At 37.8% G+C, this 19,596-nt stretch overlaps 1 protein-coding gene across 4 annotated transcripts in view; it reads left to right on the forward strand.

The window, feature by feature from the left end:
* The window catches only part of ALMS1 (ALMS1 centrosome and basal body associated protein), a 211,932-nt gene that overhangs the window by 19,320 nt on the left and 173,016 nt on the right, over nt 1–19,596 (forward strand). For 3 of the 4 annotated variants that reach the window (XM_059188066.1, XM_059188063.1, XM_059188064.1), the window contains exons 2-3: nt 1,147–1,272; nt 14,819–15,014. In XM_059188066.1, coding sequence (XP_059044049.1) covers nt 1,147–1,272; nt 14,819–15,014 — 322 coding nt within the window. The remainder of the gene's footprint in view (nt 1–1,146; nt 1,273–14,818; nt 15,015–19,596) is intronic. The other variant, XM_059188065.1, reaches the window with a different exon arrangement.

The raw sequence follows: 19,596 nt of genomic DNA on the forward strand, positions 1-19,596 counted from the left end.
CTTGGCTTATAACTGCCTATTTTACTTTTATAACTTCTTCCCTTTTCATGGACATTGTGTGTTTATATCTTTGAGGATCTGAGATACTCATTTTAAAGTGTTTTGAAAGTATAGTTTGTAATTGCATTTTTATTAGCAGGAGTGTTTTTTTGTTGTTGTTGTTTTCTCTTTTGGTGTACCCTTCACTACCTGGTGTTTTTGTGATTGTCTTTGCCTCTTGTGGCTGCTTTTTAAAGAAGAGGTCTTATATTGAAGCTTCGGGTTTTTATTTTCCAGGGATATTGGAGAAAATCTCAGGAATCAGTCTCTGAACCAGTGGGTGACTTGACCTAGCTCATTTTTGTTTGATTGCCTTGGATCTCTTCCATTTGCATTGCTTCAGCCTTGAGCTGTAGTCACAGCTTTTACTGCTTCCTTTCACAGTTGAGGGACCCCTGCTCTAACCCCTGATCTCACAAAATAGCCTGATGTTTGTTCCCACGGTCTCCACCATGAGTTGATTTTAGTCCCTATTGTTAGGGTTCATTTCTTAGATGTCTCAAATAGTAAGATTTTAAAGTTAGTAACTTGCTTGTTTCTGCTTGCTTCTTTTACTTCTAGGGGTAAAGGAGGTTAAAGAACTGCCCTGGTTTATTGGAAAGTACGTTGAGTTCTAACTGGATAACCTTAAGACTGTTTTAAAATTTTTATCTTTTTAAGGATTTGTTTATTTATTTTGGAGAGAGAGAGAAAGAGAGCGTGTGTGAGCATGCATGCGTGAGGGCAGCGGGGAGGTGTGTGAGCATGCATGCGTGAGGGCAGCGGGGAGGGGCAAAGAGAGAGAGGGAGAGAATTGCAAGTAGACTTTGTGCTCAGCATAGAGCCTGACACTGGACCCCGAGGTCATGACCTGAAGTGAAATGAAGAGTCGGTAACCAACTGAGTCACCCAGGTGCTCCTGTTCTTTATTTTTAAGTTAAGGTAGTAATTTGGACAATGGTTGTGGAGTTGAAGTGTTTTATATATATATATATATAGACACACACACACACACAGGTTTGAAAATGCTTTAGAAGCTGAGAAGTACAAGCTAAAGTTTAGATTTTATTATTATCTAATAACAATGATTGTGTCACTACTCTATTTAAATCTGCTTTTGATTTTCAGGTTGTTCCATTGACCTGTCATATATGGCAACAGCCACTATATCAAGGCAATAGTAGGACACAGATTCCTAATACTACTGTGGTCTCTGTGGAAAAAACAGTTCGGTGGAGGCCTAAGGCTGATCAGGTGTGTCTTGTGTAACTAGCAAACTATTTTTCTCTTCATAAGCAGCATGAGAAATTCTGATTTAGCTGTTAAGAATAGTAAGAGGGGATTTAGAGAGGAGAAGGGTGTTGGGGGAAATTGGAAGGGGAGGTGAACCATGAGAGTCTATGGACTCTGAAAAACAATCTGAGGGTTTTGAAGGGGTGGCGGGTGGGAGGTCGGGGTACCAGGTGGTAGTTATTATAGAGGGCACGGATTGCATGGAGCACTGGGTGTGGTGCAAAAATAATGAATACTGTTATGCTGAAAATAAATAAAAAATAAATTAAAAAAAGAATAGTAAGAGGTGAATTACTTTAATATTCATTTTTCTAATAGATCTTTAACAATTTTAATTATGTAGACTAGCTAATTCAGTTTCTTTTTTATCTCAGGACTCCTTTACATTTTTTGTAAGTATTTTAAGCATCTTTTGTTCATAAGGATTATCTATATTGATATTTAGCTTACTAGAAATTAAAACATTTAAAAATATTTTAAAAATAATAAACCCATTATATATTAGCATAAATAATATATTTTAAAAATGAGAAATAACTTTTTATTTTTTTAAGATTATTTACTTATTTAAATAAATTTTATTTATTTATCTCCGCTGAGCAGAGAGCCCGATGCGGGGCTCAATCCCTGGACTGTGAGGTCATGACGTGAGCCGAAGGCAGAGGCTTAACCCACTGAGGCACCCATGTGCCCTGAAAAATAACTATTTTCCAAGACAAAAAAATTAGTTGAAAGAGTGACATTGTTTTACATTTTTGTGTATCTCTTTAATGACAGGTGTAATGAAAGATGATGTATTAGACAGGATTCTCTAGAAAAACAAAACTGGTAGGAGACATACATACATACATGTATATACACACACACATAAAATAAGGAATTTGCTCTTGTGATGGCTGAGAATTCTAAGATCTGCAACCTGGAGACTGAGGAGAGGTGATAGTATAGTTGTAATCTGAATCCAAAGGCCTGAGAACCAGGAGAACTGATGGTGTAAGTTCTATTCTGAACCCAAATCTAAAGGCAGGAGAAGACCAGCCTTAAGACCATCAGGCAGAGAGAGTGAATTCTGTTTTGCTCAGCCTTTTGTTCCATTCAGGCCTTTAATGGATTGGATGAAGCTTGCCCACAGTAGAAAGAGTAATCTGCTTTACTCAGTCTGTGGATAAATTTAGACATAGAGACATACAGAATAATGTTTAACCAAATATCTGGTCATCTGGTGGTTTAGCCAAGTTGACACATAAAATTAACCATCACAGGGGTACCTGGGTGGCTCAGTGGGTTAAAGCCTCTGCCTTCGGCTCAGGTCATGATCCCAGGGTTCTGGGATCGAGTCCCGCATCGGGCTCTCTGCTCAGCAGGGAGCCTGCTTACCCCCCTCTCTCTGCCTGCCTTTCTGCCTACTTGTGATCTCTGTCTGTCAAATGAGTAAATAAAATCTTAAAAAAAAATTAACTGTCACAGTTGGAGTCTTATGTCTGTTTGTGCATTTAGTCTGCTGGGATATATTGAAGTATGTGAAAAAAAATCTGGCCTTGTGTAGATAGAGCTGCACGAAGATTTCCTGAGAGAATGTCTGTGATGGCCAGCGATCTTTGGACCATACTTTGAGTACTAATCTAGAGTATAGTCTTGAATTTAGAAGAGATGGAAAACTAGGGAGCAGATAGGAAAGAAGCTTACATATGTTTGCTGGAGGGAAAAAAAATGCAACCTTATTCGTAATGGTTAAATATTTAAGGTTGATTATCTAATAATTTGGTTATCAGATTTTTTCTGGTACCTTTCGTTTCCCCTAAATTGCAGTGATGATCCATTTGATGCAAGATATGGAGGAAGGAGATTTGCTATCATCAGGGGAAAAAAGAGGGTTAAAAGAAATCTTGACTGGAAAGTGCATAGGATTCTGGGACCTTTAAATGGAAAGGGAATTGCGTGCCCCAGAATTTGTTGAAGTCCTAATCCCCAGTATTTTAGAAGGTTTCCTTGTTTGAAAATAGGGTGATTGCAAATATAACTTAGAGCATACTGAAGTATGGTAGGCCCTTAATCCAATATAACTGATATCCTTTTAAGAGAGGAGAACGGCATGTGTAAGAGACACACACAGGAAGAAGTCAGCCTTGTGAAGGCAGAGGCAGAAAATGGAGATACACTGTCCCAGGCCAAAGAATGCCTGGGGCTATCTGAGGGAAGAAGTAAAGAAGGAGCCTGCCTGGAGGCTTTGGGTGGAGCATGGCCCTGCCAGCACTGATTCCAGACTTCTAGCCTCCACAACTCTAGCCTGTGAGAAAATAAATTTCTGTTGTTTTGAACCCCCCAATTTGTGTAACTTTGTTATGGCAGTCCTAGGAAATGAATATAGGGATATATCCCCAAATAGTTTCATATTCTCTGAGGACATATTTATGTAGAGTGTGGTCCAAAAATAGATGTCTTCCCCTTTTGTCCCTGTCTTATGATACTATATACCATGGATAGATCCTGTAGCTCTTTATTTCTGCCTTTTTATGCCTGGGTTCCTCAGCCTAGCAGGAGCATTATGCCATTTTTTAATTCCCTTTCCTCTTTTCTCCTTCTTGTTATTCTGTTTGTTCATCTTTGTTGCTGTTATCTGAGTTACCTCTCTTTATTCATTGGAAACTATAGCTTTTGCTGCCCTGTTCTCAGTTTCTTTCACTTCAGCTTACATTACCCATGTAGTGCCTAAAGCTCCTGGATCTTTGATCTAACCTTCACAGATCTTTTCCTCTACTTCTCCTCCTACACTTCTGCCCCTACTACGTTATTATCTGATGATCACAGTCTAGACCATGTCACCTCCAGCAACTGAGTACAAATGTCTCATGCTCTCTTTCCCTCCAGCTGCTATTTGGTTTAATATTCTGCTCCTTGTTAAATGAAATTTTCAGGAATTTTCTCTGTTTCCTGCTACATTAACCTTATTGATGTATAATTTAAATACAGCAATCCTCTTCTAGGTATACAGTTTGATGAGCTTTGGCACATATTTACAGTCATAACCACTACCACATTTGAGATATACAAGATTGTCATGGCCCTGGAAAGGTTCCCTTGTGCCTCGATATATAACTAGTCATGTCCCCATCCTTAGTCCCTGGCAACCACTGATCTGATTTCTGTCCCTATAGTTTTGCCCTTTCAGAATTGAAGTGTATAGGTTTTTGAGACTGGCTTCTTTCACTTAGCACATGCTTTTGAGATTTATCCATATTGTATGAATTAATAGTTTGTTCTTTTTAATTTTTTATTGCTGAGTAGTATTCCATACAGGTGAAGGTTTTTGGCAGACAAATGGTTTCATTCTCTTGGTAAATACTTAACAATGGGATTGCTGTCTGATAAAGTAATTATATGTTTAATGTTATGAGAACATACTAAACTGTTTTCCAAAGTGGCTGTACCGATTTGCCTTCTCCCATAATATATGAGAGTTCTAGTTGATTTGTATCCTTGCCAGCTCTTGGTATTGCCAGTAGTTGTGTTTTAAAAATTTTAACCATTTTATACATAGGTGTATTATGGTGTCTCATTGTGGCTTTAGTATGCATTTTGCTAATGACTAATGATACTGTACATCTTTTTGTGTGCTTATTTGCCACCTATGTTTCTTCTTTGATGTAGGGTCTTTTAAAATCTCTCCCCCATTTTTAATGGTTTATTTATTCCATTTGTTGAGTTTGGAAGTTCTTTATAAATTCTGGATGCAAGTCCTATATCAAATGTGTATTTTGTAAGTTTTTCTTTGAATTCTATGTATCAGGATGCCTGGGTGGCTCAGTTGGTTAAGCCTCTGTCTGCCTTAAGCTCAGGTCATGATCCCAGGGTGCAGAGATTGAACCCTGAATTGGGCTCCCTGCTCAGTGGGTTGTCTGCTTCTCCCTCTACCACTCCCCCTGCTGTGCTCTGTCTCTGACAAATAAATAAATAAATAAAATAAGTAAAATCTTTTTTAAAAAACCCACATAAAAAATGAATTCTGTGCCTCTTTTGAAGAGCAGAAGCTTTGATTTTGATGAAGTTGTTATATAGATTTGGGGTTTTTTTTAGTGGTTTGTATTGTTGTGTTCTGAGAAATTTTTTCCTAATCTTGTGTCACAAAGATTTTGTTCTATATATTTTCTAGAACAAGGTTTCTTAACCTTGGCCTTTTTGACATTTTGGGCTAGATAGTTCCTTATTGGGTGGAGCTGTCCTGTGTGTTATAGTGTTTAGCAGCATTCTTTTTTTTTTTTTTTTTTTTTTTTGTCTTTCTTTTTTTTTTTATTTTTTAATTTTTTATTTTTTATAAACATATATTTTTTATATACATATATTTTTATCCCCAGGTCTGTGAATCACCAGGTTTACACACTTCACAGCACTCACCAAATCACATACCCTCCCCAATGTCCATAATCCCACCCCCTTCTCCCCAACCCCCTCCCCCCGGCAACCCTCAGTTTGTTTTGTGAGATTAAGAGTCACTTATGGTTTGTCTCCCTCCCAATCCCATCTTGTTTCATTTATTCTTCTACCCACTTAAGCCTCCATGTTGCATCACCACTTCCTCATATCAGGGAGATCATATGATAGTTGTCTTTCTCTGCTTGACTTATTTCGCTAAGCATGATACGCTCTAGTTCCATCCATGTTGTTGCAAATGGCAAGATTTCATTTCTTTTGATGGCTGCATAGTATTCCATTGTGTATATATACCACATCTTCTTGATCCATTCATCTGTTGATGGACATCTAGGTTCTTTCCATAGTTTGGCTATTGTGGACATTGCTGCTATAAACATTCGGGTGCATGTGTCCCTTTGGATCACTACATTTGTATCTTTAGGGTAAATACCCAATAGTGCAATTGCTGGGTCATAGGGCAGTTCTATTTTCAACATTTTGAGGAACCTCCATGCTGTTTTCCAGAGTGGCTGCACCAGCTTGCATTCCCACCAACAGTGTAGGAGGGTTCCCCTTTCTCCGCATCCTCGCCAGCATCTGTCATTTCCTGACTTGTTGATTTTAGCCATTCTGACTGGTGTGAGGTGATATCTCATTGTGGTTTTGATTTGTATTTCCCTGATGCCGAGTGATATGGAGCACTTTTTCATGTGTCTGTTCGCCATCTGGATGTCTTCTTTGCAGAAATGTCTGTTCATGTCTTCTGCCCATTTCTTGATTGGATTATTTGTTCTTTGGGTGTTGAGTTTGCTAAGTTCTTTATAGATTCTGGACACTAGTCCTTTATCTGATATGTCGTTCGCAAATATCTTCTCCCATTCTGTCAGTTGTCTTTTGATTTTGTTAACTGTTTCCTTTGCTGTGCAGAAGCTTTTGATCTTGATGAAATCCCAGTAGTTCATTTTTTCCCTTGCTTCCCTTGCCTTTTGCGTTGTTCCTAGGAAGATGTTGCTGCGGCAGAGGTCGAAGAGGTTGCTGCCCGTGTTCTCCTCAAGGATTTTGATGGATTCCTTTCGTACATTGAGGTCCTTCATCCATTTTGAGTCTATTTTTGTGTGTGGTGTAAGGAAATGGTCCAATTTCATTTTTCTGCATGTGGCTGTCCAATTTTCCCAGCACCATTTATTGAAAAGGCTGTCTTTTTTCCATTGGACATTCTTTCCTGCTTTGTTGAAGATTAGTTGACCATAGAGTTGAGGGTCTATTTCTGGGCTCTCTATTCTGTTCCATTGATCTATGTGTCTGTTTTTGTGCCAGTACCATGCTGTCTTGATGATGACAGCTTTGTAATAGAGCTTGAAGTCCGGAATTGTGATGCCACCAACGTTGGCTTTCTTTTTCAATATCCCTTTGGCTATTCGAGGTCTTTTCTGGTTCCATATAAATTTTAGAATTATTTGTTCCATTTCTTTGAAAAAGATGGATGGTACTTTGATAGGAATTGCATTAAATGTGTAGATTGCTTTAGGTAGCATAGACATTTTCACAATATTTATTCTTCCAATCCAGGAGCATGGAACATTTTTCCATTTCTTTGTGTCTTCCTCAATTTCTTTCATGAGTACTTTATAGTTTTCTGAGTATAGATTCTGTGTCTCTTTGGTTAGGTTTATTCCTAGGTATCTTATGGTTTGGGATGCAATTGTAAATGGGATTGACTCCTTAATATCTCTTTCTTCTGTCTTGCTGTTGGTGTAGAGAAATGCAACTGATTTCTGTGCATTGATTTTATATCCTGACACTTTACTGAATTCCTGTATAAGTTCTAGCAGTTTTGGAGTGGAGTCTTTTGGGTTTTCCACATATAGTATCATATCATCTGCGAAGAGTGATAATTTGACTTCTTCTTTGCCGATTTGGATGCCTTTAATTTCCTTTTGTTGTCTGATTGCTGAGGCTAGGACCTCTAGTACGATGTTGAATAGCAGTGGTGATAATGGACATCCCTGCCGTGTTCCTGATGTTTAGCAGCATTCTTGACCTTTCCCCACTAGATATCAGGAGTATTCCCCCTTGTTGTAACTGTGAAGCATGTCTCCAAATATTGCCAAATGTCCTGTGGTTGAGGGAAGAGGGAGTGTCAAAATTTTACCCAGTTGTGAACCCGTTTCTGAAGTTTTATAGTTGTAGATTTTACATTTATTATATATGATCCATTTTAGTTGGTTTTTGTATATAATGTGAAGTAAGGATACAGCTTTATTTTTTTTACATAGGAGTATTTAATTGTCATTACAACACCATTTGCTGAAAATACTGTAACTTTTGTCTAATGCTTCTTTGGCATCTTTATAAAAAACAGATTGACTGTAAATGTGTTGGTCTATTTCTGAACTCTGTTCCATTGATTCATATGTCTGTCATGCCAGTCTCACACTCTTAATTATTATACTGTCCTAAAATCAGGTAGTGTGAGTTCTCCCACTTTGTTCCTCTTTTGAAAAATGGTTTTGTTTATGTTAGATTCTTGTAATTTCTGTATAAATTTAGGATCAGCTTCTCTATTAAAAAAGCCCGATGGGATTTTGATTAAGATTGCCTTGAAGGGTGCCTGGGTGGCTCAGTGGGTTAAACCTCTGCCTCTCGCTCAGGTCATGATCTCAGGGTCCTTGGATTGAACCCGCATTGGACTCTCTGCTCAGCAGGGAGCCTGCTTCCCCCTGTCTGCCTGCTTCTCTGCCTACTTTTGATCTCTCTCTGTCAAATAAATAAAATCTTAAAAAAAAAAAAAAAAGGTTGCCTTGAGTTATATGTCAGTTTGGAGAGAATTGACATCTTAATAATAGTTGAGTTCTCTAATCCACAAACAACAGTTCTTTCAGTTTCATTTCGGTGTTTATTTTTTCGTCAGTGTTTTGTTGTGTTCAGTGTAACAAACTTAACACGTGTTTGTGTTAGACTGACTTTTAAACGTTGCTTTTATTTAAGGTGTAATTAATCTTACTGATGTTTTAAAAAATTTCAGTTTTCTATTGATTACGAGTGTATGGAAATATAAATAACTGTATAATGAACTTGTATCCAGTGACCTTGCTAATCACACTTACTGGTTTTAGTGGTAGACTTCTGTAGATTTTTTTTAGGATCCCGGCCCCCCCCTTTTTTTTTGAGAAAAGGAGAGAGAGTGGAGAGGGGCAGTGGGAGAGAGAGAGAGAGAAAGAATCCCAGGCAGACTCCACACCCAGCGCAGAGCCTGTGGAGCTCGCTTACATGACCCTGAGATCATGACCTGAGTTGAAATCTAGAGTCAGACACTTCATCAACAGAGCAACCCAGGTCCTCTAGGACTTTCTAAGTCCTACAGTTATATCAACTGTAGTTTTTTCTCCTTTTTAATATATGTACCTTATATCACTGGTTAAGATCTACTTATTATTTTACTTAATCTGCTTTGTGTTCTGACCTCAACTCTGTGTAAGCAAATTATGCTAACATTTGTGTAGCTGAATACAGTGAGCACTTTTCTGTGCTCATTTTAGCTACAGTAAATAGCATTTGACACCATTAACCATTGCATAACTTCTTAAAATGATTTCCTTTCTTAGCTCCTACTAGTTTTCTTTCTACTCTTCTGCTATTCTCTCTCAGCTTCCTTTGATGCTTTATCTTCCCCCGTTAAACTTCAAAGTCAAAGGTTGCAAGCCGTGGGCCTCAATAATGGTTAAATGTGGTTTTCAGAAAAAAACATTTTTTTTTCGCACACTGTTTTTAAAATTTTGAAATAGAACACTTTAAAATATTTTATTTATTTATTTATTTGTCAGAGAGAGAGACAGAGAGAGAGGGAGAAAGAGAGAGTGAGTGCACAAGCAGGCAGAGTGGCAGGCAGAGTCAGAGAGAGAAGCAGACTCCCTGCCAGGCAAGGAGCCTGCGGGACTTGATCCCAGGAATCTGGGTTGTCATGACCTGAGTCGAAGACAGTGGCTTAACCAACTGAGCCACTCAGGTGTCCCGAAATAGAACCCTTTAAAGTGTGTATGCAGTGCATATTTGGCCACAGGTCCCAACACTCTAACTTCAGGCAGATTTACTCATTTCTCTTACTTCCCTGGCCCTGTTCACATTTGAGTTTTTGACTTCTGCTTGAAGTTTTGGGATGTTTTAGTTCTTATTTGGATCTGGGGGGTTAAATATATCTGTATACTTAAAAATCCCAAATTTGTATCTCTGATTTTTATTTCTCCCTCAAAATGTGTTTATGTCAAAAACATTAGAGATTCGAGGGCCTTTTTTTTATTGATTAAAAAGGTATAACACAAGTGACCACTGTATGATAGAAACAGCAACATAATGTACAGAAACTTGTGACCAGTACCAGGTGTTGTATGTAAGTGTTAAATCACTAAACTGTACACCTGAAACTAATGTTTATTGAGATTTACATAAAAACTAAAACAAAGAAAAGAAAAAAAGATAAAAAGAAAAAGATATGCAGAAACAAAAGGAATGTTGAACAGGAATGTTTCATAATTTTATTTTATGATGGGAAATTATATATGTTTGCTTGGGGAGAAGAATGATTTAGTAGAGAGGGCAAATGGATGAAAGCAGGAGCTTAGTATAGGAAGGCAGTTGTTGAAAAGAATGGAATAAGATGATGCCTTTGGTAGGTACAGAGACTTTTTTAAAGTCACAAGATGAAAATAGAATTTAGATCTGATGATAGGAAGATAAGGAAGTTCCATCTCCTGCTCTTCACTTAATTGAAGTACAAGATGAGGTCATCAGCTGATAATCCAAGATCTATAAAGAACTCCTCAAACTCAACACCCAAAAAATAGATAATCATGTCAAAAATGGGCAGAAGACACGAACAGACACTTCTCCAATGAAGACATACAAATGGTTAACAGATAGATGAAAAAGTGTTCATCATCACTAGCTATCAGGAAAATTCAAATCAAAACCACATTGAGATACCACCTAACACCAGTTAGAATGGCCAGAATTAACAAGACAGGAAACAATAAGTGTTGAAGAGGATGTGGAGAAGGGGGAACCCTTTTACACTGTTGGTGGGAATGCAAATTGGTGCAGCCACTTTAGAGAACAGTGTGGAGATTCCTTAAGAAATTAAAAATAGAGCTACAGTATAACTCTGCAATTGCACTACTGGGTATTTACCCCAAAGATACAGATGTGGTGAAAAGAAGGACCATCTGTACCCCAATGTTCATAGCAGCAATGGCCACAATTGCCAAACTGTGGAAAGAGCCAAGATGCCCCTCAACAGACAAATGGATAAAGAAGATGTGGTCCGGGGCACCTGGGTGGCTCAGTGGGTTAAGCCTCTGCCTTCGGCTCAGGTCATGGTCCCAGGGTCCTGGGATCAAGCCCCGCATCGGATTCTCTGCTCAGCGGGGAGCCTGCTTCCCTTCCTCTCTCTCTGCCTGCCTCTCTGCCTACTTGTGATCTCTCTCTCTCTCTCTCTATCAAATAAATAAATAAAATCTTAAAAAAAAAAAAAAGATGTGGTCCATATATACAATGGAGTATTATGCCTCCATCAGAAAGGATGAATACCCAACTTTTGTATCAACATGGATGGGACTGGAGGAGATTATGCTGAGTGAAATAAGTCAAGCAGAGAGAGTCGATTATCATATGGTTTCACTTACTTGTGGAACATAAGGAATAACATGGAGGACGTTAGGAGAAGAAAAGGAAAAGTGAATTGGGGTAAATTGGAGGGGGAAACAAAGCATGAGATACTGTGGACTCTGAGAAACAAACTGAGGGTTTTGGAGGGGTGGGGGTTAGGTGAGCCTGGTGGTGGGTATTAAGGAGGGCATGGATTGCGTGGAGCACTGGGTGTGGTACATAAACAGTGAATCTTGGAACACTGAAAAAAAATGAAGGAGAGTTCAGTAGTTCTGAGGAGAGAAAAGTGTAGTCATTTCAGCAAGTCAGTTCAGCAGGAAAATATAGTAGGATTTCTAGGCAATTCTGAGTGCCCTTGAGGTTTAAGGTCATTACTTTTTTTAAAGAGCCTCCCAATCTTTTTTTTTCTTTTTTATAGATTTTATGTATTCGTTTGACATAGAGAGAATGACAGGGAGAGAGGGAACACAAGCAGGGGGAGTGTGAGTGGGAAAAGCAGGCTCCCTGATGAGGAGGGAGCGCTGCGGGGCTTGATCCCAGGACCCTGGGATCATGACCCCAGTCCAAGGTAGAAGCTTAATGACTGAGCCACCCAGGCATCCCTAATATCATCAATTTAAGGGAAAAACGGTTTGAGTTTGTGCTTTACTCAGCAGTGCGCCACTGCTTTGTTCGGATAAGGAGAAGGTTCGACTAGAGAACTGAGCTTTTACCAGGCAAATAGGATAATGGGAGAAGAGTGCAGGAAAGTTAAAGATGTTTGCAAGGCAGTGGTTATAAGGATGACTCTGAACTCTCAGAGTGGTAAAGAAGGAAATACAGGGGGCACCTGGGTCGCTCAGTGGGTTAAAATAAAGCCTCTGCTTATGGCTCAGGTCATGATCCCAGGGTGCTGGGATCGATCCCCACATCTGGCTTTCTGCCCCCCAGGGAGCCTGCTTCCTCTTCTCTCTCTCTCCCTCTGCCTACCTGCGATCTCCCTCTGTCAAATAAATAAATAAAATCCTTAAAAAAAAAAAAAAAAAGGAAATACAGGAAAAGAAAGGAATTATGAAAAGTCTAAATGTATTAGGATAATTGTCTTAATGAGGTTAAAGAATTACTGAGGTTGAGCTAGAGTAGAGTGCTCTGACTAGGCCAGAGGATGGGCAGGAGAGCCAACAGATAACCTGTCTCTTTGGAATGAGGAATAAACTGTGGGACCAAGTTCAAACCATGCTCGAGGAGACTGAGAGGAGTTGGGGACTAGAGATTTTTTGGTAGAGTCACACAATGACTGGAATTCCCCTGCTTTTGAACACTCCTTTGGTTCACTGTGCTCTATAGAATGGAGTACTCTCAAAAGAAAAAATTTAAAATTAATCACCTTTTGTTTCCAAGTATTGAAAACACGATTTTGATGTTCTGGGTTGGACTAATTTATCCAGCATAGCAGGGATTGAGATATTCTGGAATGTCAAAGGTCTACTGTTCTATAATCCCAGAAGCTATAGATGAGTTTTTTTCCCTGCATATATTCATATAACTGATAGTAAACAGTGGATAGTTGTGTTTTTTTTTTCTTAACTTACTAAAAGAACATGTAATTAGTGAATTTTAAGTAATGGTAATTTTAACTAATAACTTCAAAAACGAAAGTGTTTGAGAAAATCATTCTGTATTATAATACATCTTTTTATAGATTTTGGGTTATTTGAGAATAAGAAATTTATACTCTCTTAAAACATTTGAAAAAATAAAAAAATAGAAAAAAGAAAAAAAAAAGAAAACATTTGAATTGGTTAAGAAAGAAAAGTTCAGGGGCACCTGGGTGGCTCAGTGGGTTAAAGGCTTTGCCTTCAGCTCAGGTCATGATCCCAGGATCCTGGGATCGAGCCCTGCATTGGGCTCTCTGCTTAGCAGGGAGCCTGCTCCCCACCCCCCCGCCCCCACCTGCCTCTCTGCCCACTTGTGATTTCTATCAAATAAATAAAATCTTTTTTTAAATTTTGGGCTTTCTTTATTTTTTTAAAAAGATTTTATTTATTTATTTGATAGACAGAGATCACAAGTAGGCAGAGAGGCAGGCAGAGAGAGAGGCGGTGGAAGCAGGCTCCCTGCTGAGCAGAGAGCCCGATGTGGGGCTCAATCCCAAGAGCCTGAGATTATGACCTGAGCTGAAGGCAGAGGCTTAACCCTCTGAGCCACCCAGGTGCCCCATAAATAAATAAAATCGTTTAAAAAAAAAAAGAAAAAAGAAAGAAAAGTTCAGTAATAGACTTATTTACAAGCCATGAAAATCAATAGGTTGAGGTGCCTGGGTGGCTCAGTTGGTTAATCGTCTGCCTTCGGCTCAAGTCATGGTCTTGGTCTTGGGATCAAGCCCTATGTTGGGCATTACGTTCAGTGTGGAGTCTGCTTCTCCTTTTCCCTCTATCCCTCCCCCTGCTCATGCTCATTCTCTCTCTTTCTTTCTGTCTGTCTCAAATAAATAAATAAAGTCTTAAAAAATATATAGGACAAGTTTATGGAATAAGGTTAGAAAACAAAGCAAGGCATTTGAAAATCCTGATCAATCTTAAGAATATGTATGAGTGAAAATGTTAAGAGTGCTTGCAAATATGATTAAAATCTGATCTACCATTGCCAAGTAGGAAATGTACTAGAAAGAAATTTAGTACATTATCAGACTTAATTGGGAAAAAAAGATACTGTATTATAGTTTGATCAAATATAGAGTTCATTCCTAATCAAATTAATTAAATATGAAAGTAAAAGTGTACTTTCATAGCATGGTAGGAAGAATATCTTCATTAACCAATACAAAATTTAAAAGAAAAATGCCGATAAAGTTGTTAACCATTTGTCTTTTTTAAAATTTAAATTCAGTTAGACAACATATAGAACCTCAGTAATTTCAGATAGTCTTTAATTCAACATTGGTACTTAGTGTGATCTGTGGATTGGTGCCAATCCATGAATTGGTTGTTTCAGGTCTATCAAGAGATAAGTACAAGAATATAGAAGTAGTTAGAAACTTTTAAAAATTTGACAGTAATTTTGGTTTTTAGAACTAAAAATTGGACATTTGGCCTTCTGTTTTATAATTTTGGCTTATATATCTTTTACATTTAATTTTGTAATTCAGATTTGTAATCAAATTGTAGGATTTCATGTAGAACCAAATATAGTGAAGAGAACTGTTAAAGAATAACAGAAATGCTAGTGATATAACACATTAAAAGTGGGTAGTGATGGGAAGAGCTCTAATGTAGTTAATATTGTGAAAAATATACAGAAAGAACAGTTTTACTTTCTCCAAAAACACTATGATGAGAATGTTATCACACAGAAGCCAAATACTACATGAGTTAATGGATATTTGTATCTAAATATTAATGTATATGGTAACTTGGTCAATGATTTAGCATATTTTCCTTCAAAATTATTGTTTTAGAGAACAGAATGTTGGCAGTATCTTCCTCAAGAGATGGACTCTTCTCACACCTTGGATATAATCCAGACCAGGTTTAATATGAGAGAGGAAGGGACCGAAGTGACAGACCTCACCTCTGTGGAGGAAGGTATATTGACCCAACCAGAAAATGAAGGAAAGGAATCCAAGAGAGGTCTCTTATGTTCGCCGCTGCTAGGTAATGCCTCTTTATTTTTAACTAGTAGTAATAACATATTTATAACATACTTTGGGGGGATGTTGGGTCTTGCATCTAAATCTCTTTTTCTTTCTTTTAGGTTATTTATTTTAGAGAGCGTGCAAGCGAGCAGGGGGTGGGGAGAAGTAGAAGGAGAGGGAGAGAGAATCTGAAGCAGACTCTGCAGTGATTACAGAGCCTAACTCGAGGCTCGATCTCTCCACTGCAAGATCATGAGCTGAGCTGAAACCGAGTCAGACGCTTAACTGACTGAGCCACCTAGGCACCCCTAAATCCTTTCATGAATTGAGGAGCTCTGTAGAGCCATCCTCAAAGGTATTAGCTTAATTTTGGTTTTCTACACTGACCATCTGGTCTAGTTATGTGTACCTGCCCTTCATTATGTCCTGTTGCTCACAGAAGGTAGAAAGGTGATAACTTCCTCCCTAGTGGGTATACCTCCTTGGCCTTGAGGTTGTGGATTTTTCCTTGGGGTAAACTATATATTATCTTTTGACAACATCTCTCGCAATGGAACCTCCATGATCCTTAAAAAACAAAATAAATGCTTACAAGCTTGCTTCATTAGATTCTTTTTTTTTTTTTTTAGATTTTTAAAAATTATTTTTATTAACACATAATGTATTATTTGCCCCAGGGGTACAGGTCTGTGAATTGTAAGCCTTACACACTTCACAGCACTCACCATAGCACATACACTTCCCAATGTCCATAACCCAACCACCTTCTCCATACCCTCCTACCCCAGCAACCCTCAGTTTGTTTTGTGATATTAAGAGTCTCTTATGGTTTGTTTCCCTCATGATCCCGTCTTGTTTCATTTTTTCCTTCCCTACTTCCCAATCCCTCCACTCTGCTTCTCAAATTCCTCATATCAGAAATTTATCAGGAATTATCAGGAATGATAATTGTCTTTCTCTGATTGACTTATTCCGCTCTACATAATACCTTCTAGTTCCATCCACGTTGTTGCTAATGGCAAGATTTCATTTCTTTTGATGGCTGCATAGTATTCCATTGTATATATATATACCACTTCTTCTTTATCCATTGCTTCATTAGATTCTTAGAATTAGTTAAGTCGTATGTTATTCTCAGTTTTCAGACCCTAAAAGTGAGATAAAGAGGTTAAATGACTTGTCTGAGGTAGATCTTACTGGTTTCCTCTGCTTAATATGGCACTGATTTATTAGCTCTTTACAAAAGGTAAACGTGAAGTACCTTTCAGATTATCAGGGTGGGAGATAGAATTGTGTTATTACTACTTTGAATCGTGTGGGTATAGAAGAATGGTTAACCAGTATGGTGATTTCAGTTTTTTATGCCTAAATGATAATTAAGGCAATATTATTTTGTTCTTATTTTTGTTTTATTCAGCCCCCCCCCCCCAAAAAAAAAAAAAAAAAAACGCTTCTCAGCCTTTTGGCTAAGATCAAGTATAGAATTAGCCTTGACAGTGGAATGAAATTTAACCCTGATGTTATCTTGTTAGCGTTTTGTAGAGGAGCGCCAATAGGAGTTAATTCAACAAGTTTCTTTTTTTTTCTTTCAAGATTTTATTTATTTATTTGATAGAGCACACAAGTAGGCAGAGCGGCAGGCAGAGGGAGAGGAGGAAGCAGGTTCCCTGCTGAGCAGGGAGCCCGGTGTGGGGCTCAGTCCCAGGACCCTGGGATCATGACCTGAGCTGAAGACAGCTGCTTAACTGACTGAACCACCCAGGTGTCCCACAAGTTTTTTTCAAACATAAGTCAAGGTTATTCAGATCAGAATATGGGCACCAGTGTGTTTTATGATGTAGACCATCAGAGTCCATTTTAGTATCACATTTTAAGAAAGAATGTTGACAGTGGGGCTCCTTGGTTGTTCAGGCAGTTGAGCTTTTGACTCTTGATTTTGGCTCTGGTCCTGGGATCCGGCTTCATGCTTAGCTTGGAGACTGTTTGGGATTTTCTGCTTCTCCCTCTGCCCCTCCCCACCTCACATACTCTCTTTTTCTTTCTTTAAAATAAATAAATGAATAAAAAGATTTTTTTTTTTAAAGAAAGATATCGACAGCACAGCAGTTCCTTTTTGAGAGGAAATGAGTATGACAGTAGATCAAAGAGAAGACTTTGTTATGATCAGGTGTTTGAGGGGATGTCAAGCTAAAGAGGAAGGAGTTTACCTTTCATTTATTCACTCATTTGCTTAACAAATATCTAAGTGCTTATAGTGTGTTTAATGCTAGGGATATATAGATGAAAGCTATTTCTACTCTTGGGAAGACTAGTAAACAGAAAAATAACAGTACCATGGGATTGGTATTATAATGATCTGGTGCAAGGATCTGATTTTGTACTGGCCATGAGCTAAGAATAGTTTTTGGATTTTTTTTTTTTTTAAAGATTTTATTTATTTATTTGACAGACAGAGATCACACATAGGCAGAGAGGCAGGCAGAGAGAGAGGAGGAAGCAGGCTCCCTGCCAAGCAGAGAGCCTGATGCGGGGCTCGATCCCAGGACCCTGGGATCATGACCTGAGCCGAAGGCAGAGGCTTAACCCCCTGAGCCACCCAGGCTCCCCAGTTTTTGGATTTTTAAATGATTGTAAAAAACGAAAAAAAGAAGTACATGTGATAGAGACCATATGTGACCCACAAAGTGTGAAATATTTATTAGTTGGCCTTTTAAAAAAAGGTTGCTTATTCTTAGTCTAGGGGTTAAAATGAGAATACATAGCTTATAGGGAGGCTGTTTTCAATTTGATATAACAAAGAACTTTTCTAACGGAGCCATTTAATAGTATAAAGACCATATAACAACAGAAAATGTGAGGTTTACATCACTGCAAAATGTCAAGCAAAATTCTCTAACAGAAATTCAACATTGGGTTGGAGATTATGCAATGTGGCTTCTAAAATGTTTTCTAGTTAAGGTTTTAGAACTAAAGCTTCTCATTTACTTTAGATAAATAGAACATTTTTAGTTATTAGAGCAGACCCCGGATTTGATATATCGCTAGAGGAAATTTCATCATTGCTGTTTTGTTACATATGTATACAGTCATTGGGGGGTGTATCGGTCTCACCAGCAGCAGATGTCATGATGATGACTGGTGTCAGAACAGTTAGATATTTCAAAAAATAGTGGCCTAAGCCATCAGCGTTGTCTAAATGTGAGGAAATGTGGGATCTTTGTTAAAAACCTTTATGATTTTTAGAGGAATGAGAGACTTCTCTGTTATGAAGGTTTAAGACTGAGTCTGTAAGCCAAGGTCAAAGAGGAATCATACCAAGCAGTCCTTGGTAGTCAAGGTTATCATTCTCATCCTGCTTGATTTTTAATAAGTTAATTTTAATAAATAATTCTATTTTGAGTAACTAAGTGTAGCAAGTACTTTGGTAGGCACTGCAGATACAGCTGTGAATAAAGTGGATGTGGAGTTGATTGTCTAGGTGAGAAGCAGTTAGACCAAAAATTAAAATTCACAGATACAGCTGTGAATAAAGTGGATGTGGAGTTGATCGTTTAGGTGAGAAGCAGTTAGACCAAAAATTAAATGGTATGACAGTTATGGTAGGGAAGGTGTTGTCATGCAGAATTATAGGCATTCTGAAATCAAGAAAGTGTACCATAGCAATGATATCACATTCATAGTGAAAGAATGTTTAGTTCTAGCAAAGTATCACCTATCCAGTTAAATTAATCTTAGAATATTGATGGTTTTATAGTTTTATTTCTATTAAAATTTTGTTTTTGTTTTATAGTTATATAAATGGTATAAATAATGAGGAGTTTATACCTACTTTGTATGTATTTAGGTACATATAATAGGAATTATTTAAGTTGACATTCAGGAATCCACAAGAATTATTTTTCCTTTAAATCAGCAGTTCTCCAACTTTTTGGAGAACAGGACTCCTTTACATATTTTAAAATTACCAAGGACTTCAAGGAGCTTTTGTTTATATGGGTTGTTGATAATTTCCCATTTTAGAAATTAAAACTTAGAGATTTCTAAAATATTTATTAACTCATAAAAAAATAACAACTCCATTGCATGTTAACATAAATTACATTTTTTTTAAGAAATATAACTATTTTCCAGAACAAAATATTTAAGAGTGCTATTGTTTTATTTAAGAAAAAAAATCTCTATAATGTTTGACCTCATAGAGGAGAGGTAGATTTTGATAATCTGCTTTTGCATTCAGTATGTTGCTATATCTCAGATGGTGTAGCTTCTGGAAAATTCTACCATACCCTTGTGAGAGAATGAGAGTGAATAAGGCAAATGACATCTTAATATTATTTTGAATATAATTTTGACTCTAGGTACCTCCTGAGAATGTCTTAGGGATGCCCAGGAACCTAGGGACTACAGTTTGATTTAAGATGGAAAGAAACAAACACTCATAATGGTTAAGAGCACTCGCTAAGAAATTAGTGTTTAAGTTCAGTTCTCATTCTGACCCTTAAGCTATTTGAATGTGGGCAAATACGTATTTCTTAAATTTTATAATCATGTTTCCTCAGCTGTGAGATGGGCATAATAATACCTATCCTTCAGGGTTATCT

Source organism: Mustela lutreola, chromosome 9 (assembly GCF_030435805.1).
Source record: "Mustela lutreola isolate mMusLut2 chromosome 9, mMusLut2.pri, whole genome shotgun sequence".
Classification (NCBI taxonomy): domain Eukaryota; kingdom Metazoa; phylum Chordata; class Mammalia; order Carnivora; family Mustelidae; genus Mustela; species Mustela lutreola.